Here is a 23,102-nt window from a genome sequence, read left to right as displayed (position 1 = left end):
AGTGATAGGCAACATGTTATTCGAGTTTAAAAACCTGCCTAATTGTCAAACAACCGCGCTGATTGAATAAAAATGTTTGTTTTCAAATATCCATACGTACATAGATTTATATACATATATATTTTTAATGGCTTTGGCCATTCAGTTGCATTTGGCTATTAACGAAAGAAGGAATTAAATTGAACAAAGTGCACAATTTGCATGTAAGCTATTAAGAATAAATATATTGAATTATCGCCTGGGACAGCGGGTGGTTGGGTGTTACCATAATATTGAGTATACGCCGTGGTGGCCATAAATCAGAGCACACAGAGATATAAAGCAATAACTGCAGGCGGGCGGTGTACTGTCATAAATCCGAATGCTAGTCTCAAGACAATTAACGATATAATTATAATTGCCAAGCATAATTGGCTTGGATATTGTTGCCATCTATCGCCATGCTGCCCGAGGCCTATCAAATGAGCCAAGGCTATAAATTATCCTGGCGATTGTGTAGCTTAATTTTCCCCCATAAATATATATCTCAACTAAATAACTCGAAGAAAAAGGTGAGACGCTTTTCAAGACATAGTCGGCTGTGCACTTAATGACTCATTTCGAAAATTTGAAAATTGGCCGCCAACGTTGCGTATACGTATTGTAGTCGGTCGAGCATAAATTAATAAGCCAAGTGCCATTTGCATTGCACACTTTCTGTTGCCAAGGAAGAGGGCCACAAAGAGAGAAAGAGAGCGTCAAACTTTTGTGGCTTTTTCACTCTCCTCAAAACCAATAGAGAATCATACGAGGGAGAGAGAGAGAGACCAAGAAATGCAGCGGGAATGCATTTGTTTGCGATTACGCCAACAAATTGCTTACACGTGCCGACTGTCATGGGCGGAGAGGGTTGGCAGGTGAAGGGCGGGGGCTGTCTCCTCACACACTACCCACCTCTGAGTACTGTTATATCTATAGCACAGTGGCGAGAGCGCAATCGGTTGTAAGAGAGTATGTGTGCGTGGGCTACATATACAGTTGCAGTGTGTTTGTGTCTCTTAAACAAATGCATTTGACTTTGCTGCACACACACACACACACACTTCCGCGAACAAAGTACAGTGGCCGTTTCCTAAGTCGCTTCAAACATCAAACTAAATTATCGCAATTCGTAAGGCCTATTCACATTTTACGCTAGTGTGTTGACACACAACACACACGCTGTACTGCATGGGTGTTAACGAAGCGTTGCATTTCTAGGGTATCAAATTTTAGTGTTATATTAATATTATTCGAATTTATATAAGATTTTTAGTATACTAAGTAGGGTATATACATGTACATCGGCAGAAAAATCCGGAACTGATATATCGAGAAAACTTTGGCACCCAATATTGCACCTATAATTATCGTATATTATCGAATTTAACGTTAAAGTATTATTATTATCGATAGGATAAAAAATATAAATATATTATATACATATAAATATATCCTTAACAATTTTACATTAATATTATTTGTCTTTTGGAAAAGGATTAAATTTAATACATCTTTAAAACTACATTTTAGGTAATACCTTTTTAAACATTTCCAACAATGATTGTTAACATTAAGTTAAAGTTATATTTATCAAAAATGATATCGATTTATGAATATTTCAACGCTAAATGTTATCATTATCGGTATTCACGTTACATCCTTAAGCCTTTATTTCCTGACATATACATAATTATGTTTAAATTGTAGCTTATGCTTTTTTCCTTTAGTAAAGATTATAACTAAATTTATATAATATTTCTACCCATTTATTCAAAGCCCTAACAAAACCCGAAAGAGCTTGTTCAACTTTAATGGAGGTTTACTGTAAAAAATCTTTTAATTTTATACCGACTGCGGGTGGCACTGGCTATGAAAACTTGTTTCGATCTTTGAGTACAACACGCTTACATGTCTGACAATTTTCTTAGCCATCTTCTCTACTGCCTCTGGCCAAAAGTGGCCAAGTGGCCAAGTGGCCAAGGAATCTCACCCCTCATCATCATCAGTGTGTGTCTGTGGTCAATTTTAGCGCCTGTCGACAGCGAGTAAATAAGTTTCCCATCGCCCAGACGTGTCTGCCTCCGAACCGATAGGAACTGAGGAAGCAAGTACAGAGGATAACCCATCCCAGTAAACTGTCAACTACGTGCCTTATTGCCTTATAATTTCAGTTGCATTGCAGAAGAGGAGCCAGTTTGAAAAGATAAATTGCTGTGCAGGAGAAACAACGTAAGGTTTTCCTTCACGTTTCCCCCCCACAGAGCATTTAAGATGGACACTACTTGGCTAAAGATGTTAAATGGTCGAATGGCATTCGATAATTTTTAAGCATTTTACAAATTTTACAAATTTAGTTTTATGGCTACAAGTTGTAAGAAGTGTAGAAATTGCTGAAATGTTAATGGAGAGAGCCTGTGGTCGGGGCACATTAAAATCTCTGACCACACTCGTAAATATTCCGACGGCTACATACACTGTGTCTCTCTCTGTAGTGTTTTTGGCCATAATGAAATTACAAAATAAATGGCACTGTCTTTATGGCTGTCTGTTGGGTGTCTTAGTCAGGAATTTGATGGAACAGTGAATTAATTAGCCGGCGGACAGGCTGTCAACAGTTGTGACTATCAAAAATTTCATATTTATACAGGAATGACAAAAAAATCTTACAAATGCGTTAATGATGGCTTTTATAAGGATTATTTAGTGACTATAACATTGTTTTCAAACAATTCTATAAGATGTCAGCTGGTAATATTTAAGATCATTTCAATTGCATAAATTAAAAGAACATGGTCTTTCAAGTATATTTATTACAAGATGCTGAGTGCCAAAGTGTGTTCTTAGATTTGATTAAAATAAAGATTCTCAAGAGTTAAACTGCCACATATTCACAACATTTCAACGAATGAATATCATACAGGTGTGAATTCGTGAATATTCTAAACAAAACTGACCAAGTTTTCACTTTCGATCATTTGTATTCGAATGCATTTGGTTTTTGTAACAGGGGTCGCAAACACCTTACACGTGCCCACCGCAGTGTGGCATGTGTGTTTGCGCGTCTGAATTTGTTTTTGTTAAAATGCAAATTTCCCCCCAGCACATATGTATGTATGTATATATGCATATGATATATACATAACTACATATAAACACTTGGATATGAATAAGCAATGCCACGGAAACTAATTCAAGTTCAAGGTGAATCTCCTTGACGTTTGTATTGCATCTCACAGTTTTTCATGACGACAATATAGTCGATGATAATGTTGATTCAATTCTTTTTTTTCTCAGCTGTCAATATTCAAATGTTTGGTTTCGTTATGCATATTATGCAATATACAATATACCCAGACAAGTGTGTATATAGACTAGATATTTTGCTCGGAGTTCAATAGCCATTCGAAGGCCGCACTTGCATAGATAAGATGCGTAAACATTGGCATATATTTATACGAAAGTCTAACGAGACCATGACCTACTATTAATAGGTTAAATGTATTTAAGTAATTCCATACTTTGTAACAAGAATAAATTATAAGTGGTTTTTATACCGTTTTTGGGTTTTATATTTCAGTCGGAAGCTTGTAACTCTGTGAAATATTCATTTCCGACCCTATAAATCATATACATTCTTGATCTGCAAGTACAGGCGAGTGAATCTAGCCATGTCCGGTCAAAAAATAAATATTTGAAATTTTTTCAAAATTTTGACATTTTTATAAGGGGTTACATCATTAAAATGATAAAAAATTGGCAAAAATTTTAATTTTTCTAAATTTTTAGTTAAGTATGCAAATTTATTAATCTTATTAAAACTAACATAGGAACGTTTTCCGAATTGAAATTAATCTATTTTTGGCTTAGTTATGAGTTTTTAAAACTTTGATTTGGCGAAAATTTTGTAAATATAAAATGTAAACAAATATATGAACAAAATTTAAATATTTTAAACTTGGTTATGATTGATTTCCGATACTATCCTATAATTTAAATGAAAGCTGCAAAGGTATTTAAACTTCTGCTTCCTGAAATTAGTTGTGTAACTTTGATTGGCTTTGTATTATGTGGAAAATAATAAAGCAACGTGGATTGCCGGAAAACCTTTAATTTAAAATATATATATTTTCGTATTTCGATTTTATAATGACTGATACAGCAAATGGTATATGTGTATCCAGATCTGACAAATCCATGACTGTGATGCATAAAATCTAAATGAAAACGATTTAAACAAATAAAAAATTAAATCGCAAAATCATTTCAGAGGCAATCACAAAAGCCACAAGCAGAGCTAATTAAATTATTTGTGCAAGACACTCTAGGGAGCAGAGAGTGGCAGACAATCTGTGTGGTTGAGGTTGAGGACCCACCGGCTTAGGGATATATACATATATTGGACTTCCATCTTCATCTGCAACTTCATGGATCTCCATCTCCATTCGCATCTGTTTGCTGCGCATTTCATGAAATTACGCGCTGTTAAAATCAACTTAAAAAGACTCCACGTAGTTTTATGTGTATTCTTTTTTCTCAGACAGACGAAAAACAAAGTTGTAAATTATAATTTTATGTTTGAAATCTCAAACCAATAATGTGGAGACCTCAGAAGAAGGGTAACCAATTGCCAGGATACCAAGAGAAGGGAAATGATCTACGATGCTGGAAAGGATCCATTGGATTCCTGTACACTTTTCGAATCGGCAAAACTAAATCTATAATAAAAGCTTTTGTGGTTATTAATGTGAATACACTAGGGAAAATGATTAAAGGTTAACTAAAATTAAAAGAAAATAAGATGCAATGACTTAGGTATTTGTTTTTATAACAATAAGTTTTAGTGAATACCGAGCATTCTTTAAGCCTTCTAAATTGAATTTAAATTGAATTAAATATAGATTTTTGGACACACTATTTTCCAGAGTGCATGGCTTAGTCGTAAGTCGTAAAGAACCTAACAAAAATATTGTAGAAATTGAGCAAAGCATCGTAAAAAAGAAACTCCAGCTCAGCGGCGCGCAGCGTTCAACTCATTAAATGCGTCTGCGCAACGTAATTTGCCTTTGAGGCGCGCACGTTCCCAACGTTAAGTTCCTGCCGCGAGCTTCCCCGATTTTCCCCACACATATTCTCCATATACACTATATCCTATATATATACAAACATGCACTGGGACCCTGCACACATTTACGACACAGCGCGACATTTACAACTTTGATGCCCAGAAATGGGATGCAGCAAAAATAAAAAAAGAAAATGTTTTAGAATTGTAAAAATGTTGAAAATAAATTAAAAATGTGCTAAAAATCCCGAGCAGCCGGCGGGAAGGAAAGTTGGCAACAAGAAAAATATAGGCACGGCTTTTATGGCCCTCTTTTGCGAGCATTTTGGTGCTAGTTAATAGCTGCCACAAATATGTATATACGAGCGAATAAATGCGTGTGGGCGAGCCTCGAAGCTCTTGCCATCGTTTCGAATTTAATGAAGGCAACAAAAACCAATTTTCAAATGACTCTGAATGCATGAACTCTAGTTTTTTTTTAGGAAATACTATGGCAAGCTTAATGTATTCAGAGGAGGGGCTTATAATTATCTGATTAAAGCCTTGTGCTTTAAGGTATGACTTCCTCAAGTTAAGGGTTAGTAATCAACACATGTGTTTAAGGAAGTATATATGTTATTCACTCTTTTTTTGTTAAAGAATTTAAGGTAATGATGGAGAAATTATACAAGGGAAATGCAAGGGTTCTGGTAAAACACAAGAGCTTTCCTTGATTAAGTAATTTTCCTGTCTCCCTAAGTGATATCGAAATCATCTCGAAATGTGACAGGAAGTGCCTCATTTTCTTCAACTTCTTATCCAGTTATTAGAATTTATTCCAACCATTCAGATAACAAGTGGCTGCAATTTATGGCGCCACAATTCAGAGGCAATCAGAACTTGGACACTGAAGCAGGTGTCCATTAATGTAAATCAAAGTGTGCAATTTCGATTTCAATGCAACAAATTTGTGGGGTCTTGCGGAGTGAGACCCCTTATGTATCATTTATTTCGTTTTTTTTTGTGGCTGATTCGAAATCGCAACAAGTTTTTAATGAAGTGAATGGGGGGTTGTGCACTGAGGTCCAAATTTTGTGGAATTGCTGATAGACAAACGCGACGGAGGTCTGCGAGTGACAGGCGAGTGGCGTGTTGAGGGCGTTGCACGGCTGCGGAATATGCAAATTCACATATTTACTTTAATGGCCATCGACATGCTCTATACAGTATACGATCTGTATGGTCTCTATGGTCTCTATGGTCTCTATGGTCTCCTGCCTCCGGACACGGGGGACGGGGGGAGGGGGGCTCCTGGCCAAGGCCTATCAATCACTGGATTCTGGACATTAAAGACCGTATTCGAGACGAAATAAAGTCGTTTAGCTGGACGCCTTCAGCCAGGTCAGGATCCGTGGCGTGCATCAATCAGTTTAATGTTGTTTTTTTGGCCAACCGATATCCCGATACCGGTTAGACCAGCCTTGCGCCTTAAGCGGCATGAGAGAGGCTCAGCATCAGCTCAGTATCATATTCAGAAGAAGTTCACGATAATATCGAACATGACCAAACAAAAGGTGTGTGCTTCCTATAATTATGTCTTGAGCCTACGCCCATTTCTTTGATTTGGTAATTTACGAATTGGAGGTTCTGCACTCTCACAACCGGCCATCATTTGGCATAATTAGCCGGCCCGAGGAAGTGCATCGGCGTAATCGAAAGGGGGACTTGGTACTGGCGACGACTTGGTAAGTGGCATGCGAAACTCGTTCGGTTATGTGCAAAGTATCTGAGAACAATGCATATTTATGGATGGGCTGTGCCCTCTCCTTTAGCCAAAGTGACTCTTATTGGGGGGAAACTAAAGCTTATGGGTCTTAATTAACTACCAGTATATCGCTTGCTGCAATATCAAATCCATTGGTAAAAACAATTTACGAAATCCGCTGAATAAAATTGCATCTATATATAAATAGAAAATCTAATTTAATAATTTGCATATTTTGATGATGTTTCCGGCTCTTTACAACCAATTGCCAATGTGCAAATTAGCTGAACGCATAGCAAAGCCAAAGCCAAATCAATAGCTGAGAAACAATTTGTTGTTATTTATAGAATTCATTTGTTTATTTTGTATAGCTTATATTTAAATTAAATATATAGGAGAGGCCAATTTTCTCCATGTGCAGATCCTGCTGCTGCTGTGTTTGACACTATGCTTAAAATGTTTACCTTATCTAAAGTGACTTGGAATTCGAGCATTCCAAAAACCGGTTTCTTATGCGGCCTATAAACAGCTGATCGATGTAACTATTTCCGCTCCTAACTGTTCGCTCCAAAGTTCAAGAAAGCCTTAACTGACCACCAAGAACTGGCCGAGACGGACATCTCATAAGTTGAGCAAGTTATGGCTGACAGTTTTGTTGCCTCATGTTTAATTGTTGTTGGCGAAGTGGGCTAAGATACACGCAGAAGGATAAGACCAAGAAAAGAAAGGGAGATACTATATGCAAAAGGAATAAGTAGAGCGTTGAACCTAGGACAAGATGAGCTATTGGGAGTTTTTTAGTTGGAAAGAGAGTTTGAGTTTAAATATTATAAAGAAGCTTATTTCATACTCCTCCAAATACTAGCATCTTTATTTACATTTTCAATCAATGCCCCCTCTCGATACCTGATTTAATGAATTCATCTCACAATTGATTTGCCTTCAAATAGCATATAATTTAACCACCCACTTTTCCATGATATCAGTCCCCCCCCTTATAGCCTGTATCGTTTTGCTTGGGCAAAACACCTTTTGATTTACTATTTGATAACTGCTAACACGTATATCCATCCGCAAAACCCCATAAATCATTTTCGCCGGCGGGCAAGAGCTGCAATCACACACTCGGTTTATAAAGTAAGTTCTTAGCACCTATGGGCAGATGCCTGCCATAAATTGCAAGTGCTTTGCTCCGCTCGATTTCATCCGGAATGCTGGAGTTGGAAATGGAAGTGGAATAAATCTCCTCCGGGGGAGTTGCACTTGCAGGTTGCTCTGGCTGCGAATGAACAATGCCGGGCCTGAAGCCCAAGATCGTAAATTGCGTGTTTGTGGCAATGTAAACAGTACACAGAGAGAGGAGCTGGAGCTCCTCGAGGTGGGCCAAGACCGCGTCCGATAACTAAGTGGCAACAGAGAGCAGAAAGAAAACCTGGACCCCGAATCTTTCGGGAGGTCCAACAATGTTGTCTTGAGCTCTTGCGCCTCGCCTCGCATGCAACTGCACAATTTGCAGGTAACACAACAGCAACAACAACAGCAACAATAACTAAACGTGCCTCAGCCTTAGTCTTCATAAATATTTTATAAATTTAATAAATTGAGTGGCAAAGAATCCAGCCGGGAGGCACAATTATTTTAAGTATTTTAATGAGTAGAATAAAAGAAAAAGGCGGGACGGCGCCATTAATCTCACAGCGCTTGATCTTGTCAACAGATTATGGTTAATGGCTTAGGAAGGGTATTTTTTCGCATAAGGCTAATGTCCAAATTAAATAAATGACTATCTTTCACATAGCTTCATACTTAATAACTATTTACAAGAGATAATTTCACAATTTATTTAATTAAAAACAAGCCAAGCCAAGCTAGAGAAGACTCTTGTAATTTTTCTGCTTGCTTGGTGCTGGTTTTCGCAATTTGTAAAGTTTCATAGGTTTATTTTACAAAGTTTTGTGCAAAGATTAATTTATTATTTATTTTTCTGTATATTAAATAAATACAAACATTTTTAACACCCTTTCTTTATACTGTAAGAGGTCTAAAGCGGCTTAAGTAAGCCTTGAACTATTGTTAAACTATTTTTATAATTACTTAGTTGACTTTTAAATTATTTCTAAACTATGGCCTTTGTATACAGTTGCATATATCTCGAAAAATCGCTGTCATTAGCCCAAAAAATGTTAACAAGCTAATAATACACTTGAAATTAATATTTTTTCGTGTGCATATGATCGGTTTTCGTAGTGCTTTTCGTACCCCATAATTTCACTCACTTAAAAAGCCATTGAGTCTTCACACATGCGAATTTAATATTTTTTTTTTCCTTCTGGATCCCTTTTTTCACGGCATTTCAAAGATCAACGTTGTGTAAAAAATGTAAAAATAAAAAAAAAACAGCGAGTGCAAAGTTTAATGGCCCGCATTTTGAGGAGGTACTTCAATTGAATAAAACCAGGCTTAAAATGGTGAAAACATTGGGGCCGAAAAAGTGGGCTGGGTCCGTTAAGGGCCCTCTAATTGGGGCCTTCGGGACGATAGCTGATTATGCCAGTATTCGGATGCAAATGGCTTTGGCAGGTTGTAAATATTAGCGGCAAGGGATACCTGTGCTTATTAGCACTATCCCATATATGGCTTTATCGTTGCAGCTGCATCGCGTTTAGAGAGAGAGCCATTCTAGAGGGTCCATAGGCCAACTTCGGCGAACTTCGTCTACACTAATTTTCTGCTCGTAAAAACAACTTTAATTGCGAACAAAAAAAAAAGAAACACAACCATATTTTTTATTGTTTCGTGCTGGAGAAATATTATTATTTTTTGTTCTCTGTTCCTGGATAGATTCCTGGCCATATAATTAAGCAACCATTTGGGCCAAATATAATCCCGGCGAGGAATATTAAAAATAATGCCAACATATTAACTGGAAATATCGTAAATTATATACACAAATGACCTGTCAAAGCTGGCTAGCTCCGGGAGCAGTCAGAGCCACATTTCTCTCATAATAAACTCAAAAGTTGGAAGCCGGCAAAGTCATTTGAAACGAAATCGAAAACAAAATCAGACAGAATGTATAAACCCGTGAATATATACATATAAACAAAAAACAAAAAATACATTTTACAACTTTATTTTACGAGCGCAGCAAAGTTTTTGTTTTCCGCCAAGGGGTATTTTTTCTGGCGAAATTGCCGGCACTAAAGGTTCTCCTACCCAGACTGAGAGAAGGGCTTTCCAGGGTCTTTGGACCTGGTCAAGATCGCTGCCTGTCTTAAGACACCGAAATTAGTGCTGGGCATTAATTTAATTAACTGAACTCGAAGTTTATCGATTGCCGCTGGGTCATGGTCACCTTGACTTTGTGGTGCCAGAGTTTTGTTCAAAGTTTTATGACTTCAATTTTTATATTTCTAGATAAGTTACACAAAGGATTATTACCACTTTGGCTTCAGGTTATACATATAAACCAGGATTATTACAAACAATTGCTTGGCAATTAATTTTTGCAGCTGAGGAAAATATAGCCTTGGCCATGAAATTTTTATTCTTGGAAAATAAATAACTCATGGAAAAGTGAAAGGAATAAAGCAAATAAATCAATTTATAAATGTGTATAATAGTGTATATAATTTAAATCCTTATTTATAAAGATTTCTATTAAAAATTACAAGAATTGTTTACTGTACTTAATAAATATTAAAACTTTTTTTAAATCATTATCCGGTAGGTAATATATAAATATTTTTATACCCTTTCAACACTAACTTACAATGATCATTAGTAAATATGATCAGTAATTAACTATGATAAATAAGTAACTCTGAACAGTGAGTATCTATGACCAGTAAGTAACTATGATCAGTAAGTATCAATATCCAATATGTATAATCAGTTACTAACTTTGAACACTAATAAACAATGACTTGCAACTTTTGTAACACAACACATTTCTGAGACATGGCCGGCAGCAGTCACTTCGTTCCGGGGATGTTAGAACCAGTTGAGAATCATATGCACATATGCGCGAGATGTGTTTTTGGATCAGTGAGTAACTATGGCCAATAAGTAACTATGAACAGCAATTAAGTATGAGCACTAAGTAACTATGAGCAATAAGTAACTCTGAACAGTGAGTATCTATGACCAGTAAGTATCTATGATCAGTTACTATCTATAACCAGTAAGTATGTATGATCACTTATAAATATTGAAAACTAATAAACAATGACTTGCAACTTTTGTAACACAACACATTTCTGAGACTTGGCCGGCAGCAGTCACTTCGTTCCGGGGATGTTAGAACCAGTTGAGAATCATATGTACATATGCGCGAGATGTGATTTTGGATCAGTGAGTAACTATGGCCAATAAGTAACTATGATCAGCAATTAAGTATGAGCACTAAGTAACTATGAGCAAGACAAGATAAGTAACTCTGAACAGTGAGTATCTATGACCAGTTAGTATCTATGATCAGTTACTATCTATAACCAGTAAGTATGTATGATCACTTATAAACATTGAAAACTAATAAACAATGACTTGCAACTTTTGTAACAACACATTTCTGAGACATGGCCGGCAGCAGTCACTTCGTTCCGGGGATGTTAGAACCAGTTGGGAATCATATGCACAGATGTGCGAGATTTGTTTTTTGGATCAGTGAGTAACTATGGCCAATAAGTAACTATGATCAGCAATTAAGTATGAGCACTAAGTAACTATGAGCAATGAATAACTCTGAACAGTGAGTAGCTATGACCAGTAAGTAACTATGATCAGTAAGTATCAATATCCAGTAATTATGTATAATCAGTTACTAACTTTGAACACTAATAAACAATGACTTGCAACTTTTGTAGCACAACACATTTCTGAGATTTGGCCGGCAGCAGTCACTTCGTTCCGGGGATGTTAGAACCAGTTGGGAATCATATGTACAGATGTGCGAGATTTGTTTTTGGATCAGTGATTAACTATGGCCAGTAAGTAACTATGTACAGCAATTAAGTATGAGCACTAAGTAACTATGAGCCAATAAGTAACTCTGAACAGTGAGTATCTATGACCAGTTAGTATCTATGATCAGTTACTATCTATAACCAGTAAGTTTGTATGATCACTTATAAACATTGAAAACTAATAAACAATGACTTGCAACTTTTGTAACACAACACATTTCTGAGACTTGGCCGGCAGCAGTCACTTCGTTCCGGGGATGTTAGAACCAGTTGGGAATCATATGCACAGATGTGCGAGATTTGTTTTTTAACAAATTTAAGAAACTATGGAGTTATTCTTGAATATAATTTTACTAGTATATAAGTCAGAGCATGGCGAATCGGTGGTCTATATATATACGTATATATAGCTGCCATAGGAACGATCAGACAATTTTAAGAAACAAATATAAATCTTTTCCAGTTTTCAACAGAATTTCATAAAATTTAATATATATCCGTAAGATATTAATCTATAATTTTGTATACAATTTTATGAAAATCGGACTACTATATCATATAGCTACTTCTTGTTTATTATAAAGCATAAAGAAAGGAAAGTTTTCCCTAACTTTTGGTCATATATTCTCAATAATCATTATCGTAGACCATTATTTAGGTAAGTTCAAACTCGTAACTCCCTTTATAATTTACTTATTCCTAGACTATATAACTAGAATAACCAGAATATCGAAACATCTAGTTCAAAATGCAACGAATTAAAGCGCCCTTAAGCCTTAACATGATTTTGAAATTACCTTCGATAAGTGAAAAAACCAAGAGGAATGCAATGCCTGTACTGGAGCAATAGATTGTTCTACACGATGGGGCACTTAGCCTTTATCGGTGGGATATGATACCCATCAAAATTAATGACAAAATGATAGCCCTGGATGGGCCAGGAGATCCGGGGAGAGGTGCCAAGTGGGTAACCTCGCGGTCTGGAGGTGTATCGAAGCGGGGCATGACTAATTCCGGAGTCAGGACTCTGGACAGCGCCAGTGTGGGCAGCACACAGGCAGAGCTAATGAGCCGAGCCGTTCAACTTGTTTTCCTTCTGATGGGGGAAGAGGGAGTCAGAGGAAATTGCAACAAAGTTGTTCGCTGTTATAGCGCGAAAAAAATACAAAATAAAAAGAAAACCCAAACCCAAACCCAAACCCGATCTTGGTTCCGGTTTAAAGAGCCAGAGAACCAGAGACCGGGTTGGGCAATAGAGATTACGAGTAAGTTTACACGTTTTCAGACATTGGGGCCACAACCTAACACATCCACAATGGCTACCGGAGGAGCACTAGAGGATCTCCCGGAGAGGAGAGGAGAGGAGAGGAGCGAGCTGTATCAATGCCAAAGTGATTGACGAACTGCCAGCCGGAGTTGACAGACGCTGGTCGTATTGTCTGCACTTATGCTAAACGATCAACGTAATGTGCGATCCATGTCTGGCTGCCATTACCGGTGCATAATATGCATAAAGTAGTCACCCGGGCGAGTGGAAAATGCAACTGTGAAAAGGTTTCATGCCTGCTTAGCACCTTGATGGATGGTCATTTTGGATTGAAACCGACAGGTTCTGCTTGTAATTGTCCCGAACTCTCGGATTATGATGCATTTGTATGCCGCCTCGTGTGCAGAGATGCAATTAGGGGAACGTGGTCAGCCGAGCGTTGTCTATATATCCTCCGCAAAACTTCCCCAACCCAAGACATGATCTAGCCACTAATGAGTCTGGAATAAGGGGCCCTTAAAATATACCAATTCTAAGTTCTTGGGAATAATGCCACTACTAAATGCCTATCAGACGGAACCTTATAGTCAACTCAATAAAAGAAATTATTCATAGGGGTATAGTTTTCCTATCGTATTTGTATGCAAATGTGCATGTAAAAAAATCAATTGCATGTCACTTGGGGATTGCATTTATTCCATTAAAAAATATAGCTATTTGATGATTATTTTGATTGAAACAAAACCAGTAAGGGAAACTATGAGTGTTTTATAGAACTATTTTGAATTGAATTTAAATGGCAAAATCCCCCTTGAAAATGTTTAATCAAGACTTTATGAGATAACTCTTTAATAACCTTTAGAAAAGTAAATAAAAGGTCTTAAACTCTGCTACAATTCTTACTAATTCCTGGTCTAAATCAACAAATAACAAATGTATGTAGTTCACACTCCAATTGTTATTTTCCCACACATAAATTAAGCTTAACTTTAAGATCGAGCGATCAAATTGCTTGGGAAAAGGTAGGCGGCGCTTTTGCCTTCAGGTGTCAACTGTTGACAGCTTGGTGGATCTATGTTAATTGATTATTTCATGCCCCGTCACCGATGCCACTTTTGCCGCTCCTTTCGAGCAGCATTTTGTGACATGTGCCCCGGCTTGTGGATACCTTCACTTGGTTCAGCCTATTTCCCTCTGTGTTTTCTGAGGCATATTGATTCGTTTTCAAAACACGTATTCAGTAATTTGTTAATAAGAAAACAACAAATCTTCAGGAGCAATCAACATTAACTTGTCAGAACATGTGTTTTTTTTTAATGAACATAAATTCAATTTCAATTTTGACATAATTATACTAAAGATATGTTAACATTTTGCTAAATAGCCTTTAGTATTATTTCATTTGTGAAAGCAAGACTCTAGAATATCTATTTAAAGTAATTTTATTACTTTGTGACAGTCTGCTTAGCCACAAGACATTGTATATTCATTGGAGTTTAATTTAGATTATATAGAAAATATATATCAGACTGCTTGGGTTCATTCTATTCAATTGTATATATTTTCTTTGCTTGCATTAAAGAAATGAGTTATAGTCAAGAAACAAAAAAAGATACTTTCGAATACACAAGATTAAACAAAGTATCCCAAGGGCTCTGCCTAAATGAGGATATATAAAAGCATATTAATCTAAGCAGTGGGTATTTCCATGTCGAATCAGCATTCAGTGCTATTCCCGCCGGCTTCTTTTGTTATTTACTAGTCTGGTCTCCGGGAACAGCACAACACACAACTTGATTAGGCCTTCTGTCGGAGGCGTCTCTTCATCTCTTCATCTCTGTACCCTGCTCCCTGCTCCCTGCTCCCTGTTCCTTGTTGTTCCCTGTTGCTCCTCCCCTGATCCCTGCCCCCCAGTTGCTCATGGTACGTGCCGAGACGGCGCGTCGTTGGTGGATCTGTCCTCGTTGCTCCCAGCGTCGGCACATGCGGCCTATAATTAGGTGGCAATCATTTAGAGGCGCGAGACGCACGGCCACTCCTTGCCAGAGACTCCTCTATGCGGACGGGGCCAGGCCAGGATGGAAAAAAAAAATCCAAAAACAATTGCGAAAAAAAGGGGGCAATTTTCTTTGGGCTTTTCATTTTCAATTTTCCCTGTGCACTTTGCTAAATGAGCCATAAATATTACTAGATATTTGCCAAGATCGCAGATAAAGCGAGTTACACGATTCATCATACAATCTTCTTCTTGGCAAAGTAATACCGCGACTAAGACATGACAGAAACAACAAAGAACACGAAAATAATTGTACTAAATGCCCCGGCAAAAGATCACACATAGGCCATTTGACGAATGTAAACGATGGGCAAACGAATCAAATGTATTTTAATAGTAGCTAATCCTTTAGCTAATTGCAAGCAAATTGAAATTATCATACTTGATTTGAAGAGACTTGTAAGTCATTGTAAGACCTTGATTTCCATGTAATTTTAAATGCTACTTAAATAAACAGGTAAATCGAACTATATATTTATAAGTTCATCAGACACACTTTCCCTAACTAAATTCCATTCGGTGTAAATGAAATGATTAAGTAATCATTTTCTGATGGATTTCTTTTTAATAGCTTTGAATTATATGAATAATTAAATGTATAAAGTGGGATATGGGATATATTTTGCACTCTTTTCAAGTTAGCAAGTAAACGTGTAACAGGAATTCATAACTAATTAAAATAATTGAATAATAATTAAAATTCATTTTAATGAATGAATGTGTTCTAGTTTTCCCTCAAATATTTTCCTAATAAACCCAGTTTCTACGAAATATTCTTTCAAATTTTTAAAAATATATAATAATTATACATATTATTAACAAATGTTCAAGAATATTTGGCACTCACCCAAGGGCACATTGGCGCCATTTTTGCGATTGACGGAAACTGAGATCGGCAAAATGGCGGCACCGGAAGTAGACGATGGCGAGGGCGAAGATGAGTCGCAGGAGCCCTCCAACGACTGGGCAGGCGTTGGCACCGTGCTCATGTGATGCTCGGCGCTGGTAATCACCGAGGTACCATTACTACCGACCCGGCCGCCACCGGCTCCTCCTCCTGCTCCTACTGATCCCGGTCCTGATCCTAAGCTAGCTCCACCGCCGGCACCGTTATTACTGCTACTAGAAGCGCTACTAGAAGTAGCCGCTGCTGTGGCACTATTTGAGTTGGCCGCTGCTCCGCCTCCGCCGGAACTGCTGGTAGCCGGACCCACACTGCCACCATGCTCGCTATGCGGCGGAGATCGCAGCGCGGTCTGCTGATGCGCCGGCTGCTGGGGATGCTGGAGATGCTGCTGCTGCTGCTGCTGCTGTTGGAGGTGATGGTGCGAGTGTGCGTGCGAGTGCGAATGTGGGTGACTCTGGTGCTGTTGCAGGTGCTGTTGCTGGGCCACCGAGGCGGCTGCGGCAGCGGCCATGTGCACGTGGTGAGCGTGGGCGTGACCATGCAGGCTGGAGGCCGCCGTGGCTCCGGTCAGATGCGATGGCGGAGCTGCCGGAGCAGCACCCGCCGCTGCTGCTGCTGCTGCCGCTGCCGCCGCCTGCTGATGATGGAGCGATACATGACCATGGTGCGCATGGTGTCCGTGGGCATGGTGTGCGGCATGTACATGGTGGGCATGGGCGTGGACATGGGCGGGAGCAGCAGCAGCAGCGGCAGCGGCGGCAACATGGTGATGATGTCCCAACAGTGTGGTGGTGGCCGTTGCCGCCGGCGGCACCTCGTGCATGTGCAGCGCCCTCTGTTCGTCCTGGGCCTGGGCTCGCCTCAACGCCGTCTGCAGGGCCATCACACGCTGCCGGTCCGCGGTCAAGCGGCACTTCTCGCAGGTGCAATAGCGGTACTTGCAGTACCGCTTGTGACCCTTCAGGGTGATCTTTAACCCATGGTTACGGCAGCGGGCACAATTGGGCGGCGTCCTGGGTGAGATGGAGCTGCCGCTGGAGCTCGAGGCACCGCCGCACACATCGTTCTTTGAGTCGATCATGTCCGAGTCGGACATGGTGTCGCTGTTCCAGTTCTCCTCCGAAACCATGTCTGCAGATTCTGATGTCCTTTTCAGAGGTTAGGTTAGCGAGTGTCCAAGTATCTTAATTATGCCTTTAGGCCAACTTCAAATGCATTTTCTGCAAGGTAAGCATTGGCTTCTAAAGAAGATGTCCTGGTATTTCCAATATGTTTCTTATTTAGTTTTATTATTTGAGAAGTTGAGGAAGTAAAGGTTAAGCCTTGATTTTGATTATTGATAGCATTAAGTAGATTGGACTTTATTTATACTTGTCTATAGATTATTGAGGATTATTTTAGTTATAGAATCCTTTGTTTCACTTTTCACTACGAGGTCTTAAGCACCTGAAAAGATAAGATAACAAGTTTCGGTTCTAATTACTTTACTTAGCTTTCACTTTGCAAATAGATAATACATTTATATTATTTGTTAAACAAAATTTCCTGCATTTTATATATTTTTCTTTTCCCCTCAAACAACTGCTGATGTAATTCCCAGATATAACTCAAGCTGCGAGCGAAAAATATTTATTATCGTTCGGGAAGATTTGTATTTCCTTTATTTTTTTGCATGCTCGGCTGGCGGTAGCCAACAAATTACATTTGTATTTATAACGCCAGCAAAAATATCTGCCATATTTTTGCAAAAACATCTCACTCCGAAAAAAGTAATTGTGGAAAAAATGTGGGCAGGCGGCGAACTTCGCCTCCATTGGCCGTGGATCATTTATTGCATGTTAAAGGGTAATTCGAATATCGAAAATTATTTTGATTCGATCGACCACGCCTTTCTTTTACATAAAAGCACTTATTCCAGATTGGCTTTGGATATTAGTAACAACCCGAAGGCGGAGCCGGACATGTAGATACAATGTATCGATCGGATCTGTCACGGTAACATATTAATACTATATATCTATACATATAATACTGTCATCGAAATGGTTCCAACGGATGCGCAACTATCTGAGTTGGCCTTTTTGAACTCGGCAATCCATAAATTTCCGAAAGGCCTTTTGCTCTCGCGAATTGTGAGGAAAATTCACGAGAGACATTTACGTGGTACGGTTAATTAGGAGTCGTAAAATAGTATTTCAAAAATGCACACTTGGTATGAATTATATTCAAAGCAATCAGTTAAATGTATTTACTATTACTATTTACTATATTTCAAGTCATTGAATATTTTCCCTCCCTGTTCTGTATGAATTGTAAACTGTTTTCTATTCTAAAAAATTTGATATTTAAAACAGACTTTTTACTTTCAATCCATGGATAGATTGTTATTTTATATACAAGAAAGATACAATCTTCAATAATACAATAATACTTTAAATGAGATGGATACAAATAAATAATAAATGAATATTAAAATAAGATCAAAAAATTATATGGAATTAAGAATCACAAATATTTAATATAAATTACCATTAAATTAAGTTCAAAAAACGATTTAAACCCGAATTACTACCAATTTATTTTCCCAATTACCTTTATATTATAAAAGTTGAACGGCTTTTTATTTTGTATTTTAAACAATTCTGATAGCCTTTAAAAATGTGTTTTATATTTTTTGTATTTGCAATGATCCACTATTTAATGTTAATTTTTTTTATATTATTAAAGGGTTTGTAGTAGTTGCTGGCTGATTAGAAATATGGCGCAGTTGCCGGATTAACTTTCAGAAATATAGGAGAATAAATCTTCGGATTTTGATTAGCTGCGAAGATTTTCACACACACACACACGTGCACTTGTAGGCCACAATTTCAACTATATATACAGTTACTCTGGGCTGTATCTATTCAGATATCGATCAAGTATCGTCAACACAATAAACAAAAAAATTCACACTGGCAACTTTTTTACGCGATCGCGCCTTGTGGCTTTCGAAAAGCCGCCGGTGAAACGAGCCAAAAGAAACCGATTTAGCAAAAGTTAATTTCGCAGCGCGAATAATCAATATTTATAGGGTCGTTCTGATGGTAAATTTGTATCTGTAGCTAGATCTGGATCTGGGTATCCGTAGAATGGAACTATCCGCGAGCCGCGAGCCGAGCTTTCTGCCGCTTTTAGCTGCTTTGGCTGCTGCTGTCCGATCTGAAATCTTTGGCATGCACAAGGCAACTCACATTGGGCCGCAAGACGCGGATGCAAAGAACTCAAAAACGCCGAGTCGCTCGGTTGGGTGTCTGAGTGTGTGTGTATGCGTGTGCGAGAGCGCCTGTATGAGTGCCAGCCTCGGCTGTTGTGTGTGTGTATGTGCGTTGTAAGTGTGTGTGCATGCAAACGGGCACCGCCAACGAAACGGAACCGAAAATCGCATCGAGAGAGAGAGCCAGAGCAAAGCCAACCAAGCACAGCACAGTGGACCGAAAATCCTTTAAATTGAAATCCTACTACTCGAAAAAATCCTTTGAATTGGGGTAGTTTTTGTAAGATGTTGGTCTGTTTATAAAATTTTCGCTATATGCCATTAATAGTTCAGGCAAAAATAATATTTTAAAACGAGAAATAAAATAGTTAAAAATAGTTTATTTAATAGCTGTATTTAAATTATATTAGCAGTACTTTTAGGATATCAATGCATCACAAAATAAAATTAAATAATATACATATTATTTAACCATAATAATAATTTTTTCAATGTAAAAAATATTAAAATTATAAAAATGAATGAAATATTATTTATCTTCAAATAATTATGTATTGGTATTACTTTTTATTCATTTAAAAATGTTCTCTAATTCAGGCGCTTTGTAAAATAATAATATGCCCCAAAATGTATGCAATGGTTCTTGAAGTCGGTTGAAAGACAAGTCAAGTCACATTGATATTTTCAATTTTTAATTGTAGAGGTTCTGTAAACTACAGATTAAGTTAAATAATAAAATTAAATAAATTAAATGTTCAATCTTTAAATTTTAAATCAGCATTTAATTTAATCTTGCCTTTAAAAAAAAACATCTAGAAAAAATATTCCTAAATAATAAAACGACTGGATAAACCACTTGGGTCTTTGGGGACCACTGTGCGACGTCGACGTTGCGTGCATTTGGAGAAATGTGGGGGCTGCACACTCACACACACACACACATTGCCGCTCGCACATGCAGCACACACTCACTCGCGGAAATGCGCAAATACAAACAGACAGCGGGCCCTTGTACATAGACAGCCTCACACACATTGGCTGGCTGTGTCGCTTTTGTTGTTACTGTTGGTGTTGTTGCTGTTGCCGCTTTCGCTGCAGTGCCTTTGGCCGGTTGCAATCGCTTTGCAACTTGTTCGAGTTGCAGTTGGACCGCGTTGCATTGCGTTCGGCTTAGTTTTGCCTTCCTCCACTTTGTTTAATTCCTATTTTCAGCATGTTCACTTTGTGCTGCGAATTTTATTGCATTTGTTTTGGTTATTTCTTCGTGTTGACAGGGCGTATGAGTGGGTGGGCACTATCGGTGATAACACTGGGACAAGAGTGGCGAAGGGGTCTTTAGGTATTTTTTTTATATAGGTCAATCATTTTGTCAATATTGGTAAGTATAAATATTAAAAATAAGGAATTATTCGACCCAAATACCTTCTAACTATTACTTGTATATATCTTAGTTGTTTTTAGACACTGAAAAAGTTGCCAAAAATTTTCAATCTTAAATTTAATTAAAATTTACTTTAAATTGTTGATGTTTCTTTAAGCTAAGTTTTTTTTTAAAGTCAAGAATAAATTATTAATTAGACGGGACGTTTAATTTTACTTATTTCCTTTAAATTAGTATTACAATAAATACGGCTGTTTATGTGTCCCATGGGGCGTATGAGTAATTTTTTAAATATATTTCTTACTTTTCAATCAAAGACTAAATCGAATTTAGTTCAAAACTAAAGACAAGTTTATCTTTGGACATCGATTTATTAATACATATGCTTTCTGGCATAGTAATTAACTAATTAATTTTTATAAATTTATATGAATTAAGTCAGCGTTAAATTAGGTCTAGGCGCGTGTTAGCAAAAATTTGCATTTACAATATATCGCTTAATCAATCAACAATGCACGTATTAAAAGTTATTACAACAAATATCAATTCAAATATCTTATACAAGATAAATCGATCATATTTATATTATACAGCTGTACTATGGAATTAGAGACTATTAAAGGAGCAACTCCCAGGCCCTTGATCAATAACTGCTACAAGTCAATTGTAATTTGAATAACTAATAGAAAATGATCATTTAATAAAATAAATGGTCCCACATACTTTCAAGAATAAAGTTCTTATCTAAATAGGTTGGAAAATACAAGTAAATGGGTATTCATTTGTTTAAATTTTGTTATCTAACTATAAGCTTCCTGAATATAAGACAAACAATTATTTAAAAAGTCATTCAATTGTTTTGTGATTAAACATTGAATTATGTTATAATTTGAAAAGATAATACATATAATCATCCCCTATGTTGGTTTGAAGTTATATTTAACTAAATGTTAATCTAATTAACTCAAAAACCTTGCACAGACTTTGCGACCCATTTACGTATAGAATAAGAACTAACGATGCTTGTCTACTGATTAAAACGTATGTACCTGTATTCTAAATTGAAGATAGAGAGAAAAAGTGACAACAAGGAGCAGCTAACCAATGATTAAGTATATATTTTAGCTGATTAACTGAACGATATGAAGTGTTAGTTTGCCTCATTCCTGATCGCCGGTAATTACTTAATTTGGGTGTCTAAAGAGTTAATTTACCATTTTAGCCAGCGAGGGGTAATTGACCATGAATGATATGTGGTGTTGATAACGGGTCTCGCAGTTCGCAATTCGTGCTGCTACCAGATGCCCGCCCCCTTTCTTCTTCCAGCCCCCTCCCGATGGCCACGGGAAAATGTTGTTTCTCCCGGCAGTTGTATTTAAAACATAAAGAAAAAAATATATATAAAGAAAAACTGCACACGATCGCTTATCTTGCATGTCGCGACTAATTTGTATTTGCGGAGAGACCCCAAGAGAGAGAGAGAGAGAATCGCACCAAAGAGCCGAAGAGAAAGACAGAGGGCCTATCAGTGGAATGGCATTCCTAGATTTGCTAATTAAGCACATGCAAAAAAAATAAAGGTCATTATGTTTTACATACATAAATATACATTATTCTCTCCTCGACAACGGCATTTCCTAGTCTCGAAGGTTACCACTTTGTTTACACTAGTTTTACCTTATGTTTCCAAATCAAATACAGAAAGCAACGATTTTATTTCATGTGTAAATTCAAAGGAGACCAGAAAAATGTATCAAGGAAAGCTGCTTTTTATTGCTCAACGTCTTCAAAGTTAAATGGGATTACTCGCTCCTTGGGGGCATGTCTGCTTAATTAATTAATTTGTCTAAACCGGAAGGGATCACGATAAGAACCCCACTTCGGGTTATTAATGGGCCAAGGGTAACTCCGCATATTAAATGCCAAAAGCATGGTCATGTCATTAAAATAATAATTGCATAAAATAAGTGAAGACCGTAAAAATTGATTGGTAAAGATGAGAAAAAATATATACATATAATCGTGATCGATCGATTTATCTTAGTCGTCGCTAAAACCGGCTTGGGCAGAACATTGAATGGAATATGGTGTCTTATAGCCTTGGCTGCGTAGCTTTAAATAACTTGATTTACCATTTCTATTTGCATTTCCCTGCCATAGTGGACTTATGATCACCGATCACCGATCACCGCCTCCGCGATCCTGACTGCCCGGAACACGACTCCGTTTGCTGGTTACCTGTTCAATTTGGTAGTCAGACAATGGCCCGAACCCCTCTCCCTCCTTAGGTCTATAAAAGTCACCACTAGCTGCAGCTCGCTCAGCAGTTGTAGATGGCAATCGCGGAGCGTACCTGCCGCTATCGCCATTAAGCCGTGTATACACGAGCATTTATGTCAGGCAATTACAAGGCAGTTTGCAACGCCCCCAAAAGCGGGACATTG

The 23,102-nt window shown here is 37.6% G+C and overlaps 1 protein-coding gene across 4 annotated transcripts in view; it reads right to left on the bottom strand.

Moving 5' to 3' along the window:
• Positions 1-23,102, bottom strand: part of dsx (transcription factor doublesex) — a 49,914-nt gene that overhangs the window by 26,027 nt on the left and 785 nt on the right. For all 4 annotated transcript variants that reach the window (XM_020954195.2, XM_086840896.1, XM_086840897.1 and 1 more), the window contains one exon: positions 15,962-17,467. In XM_020954195.2, the coding sequence (XP_020809854.2) occupies positions 15,962-17,150 (1,189 nt within the window). In that variant the 5' untranslated portion in view covers positions 17,151-17,467. The remainder of the gene's footprint in view (positions 1-15,961; positions 17,468-23,102) is intronic.

The sequence above is a fragment of the Drosophila serrata genome, unplaced genomic scaffold, assembly GCF_035046125.1.
Source record: "Drosophila serrata isolate PLE 108 unplaced genomic scaffold, ASM3504612v1 contig_382, whole genome shotgun sequence".
In the NCBI taxonomy this organism is placed as follows: Eukaryota; Metazoa; Arthropoda; class Insecta; order Diptera; family Drosophilidae; genus Drosophila; species Drosophila serrata.
The sequence above is the reverse complement of the archived record's forward strand: the minus strand, read 5'-3'. Positions and strand labels throughout refer to the sequence as shown.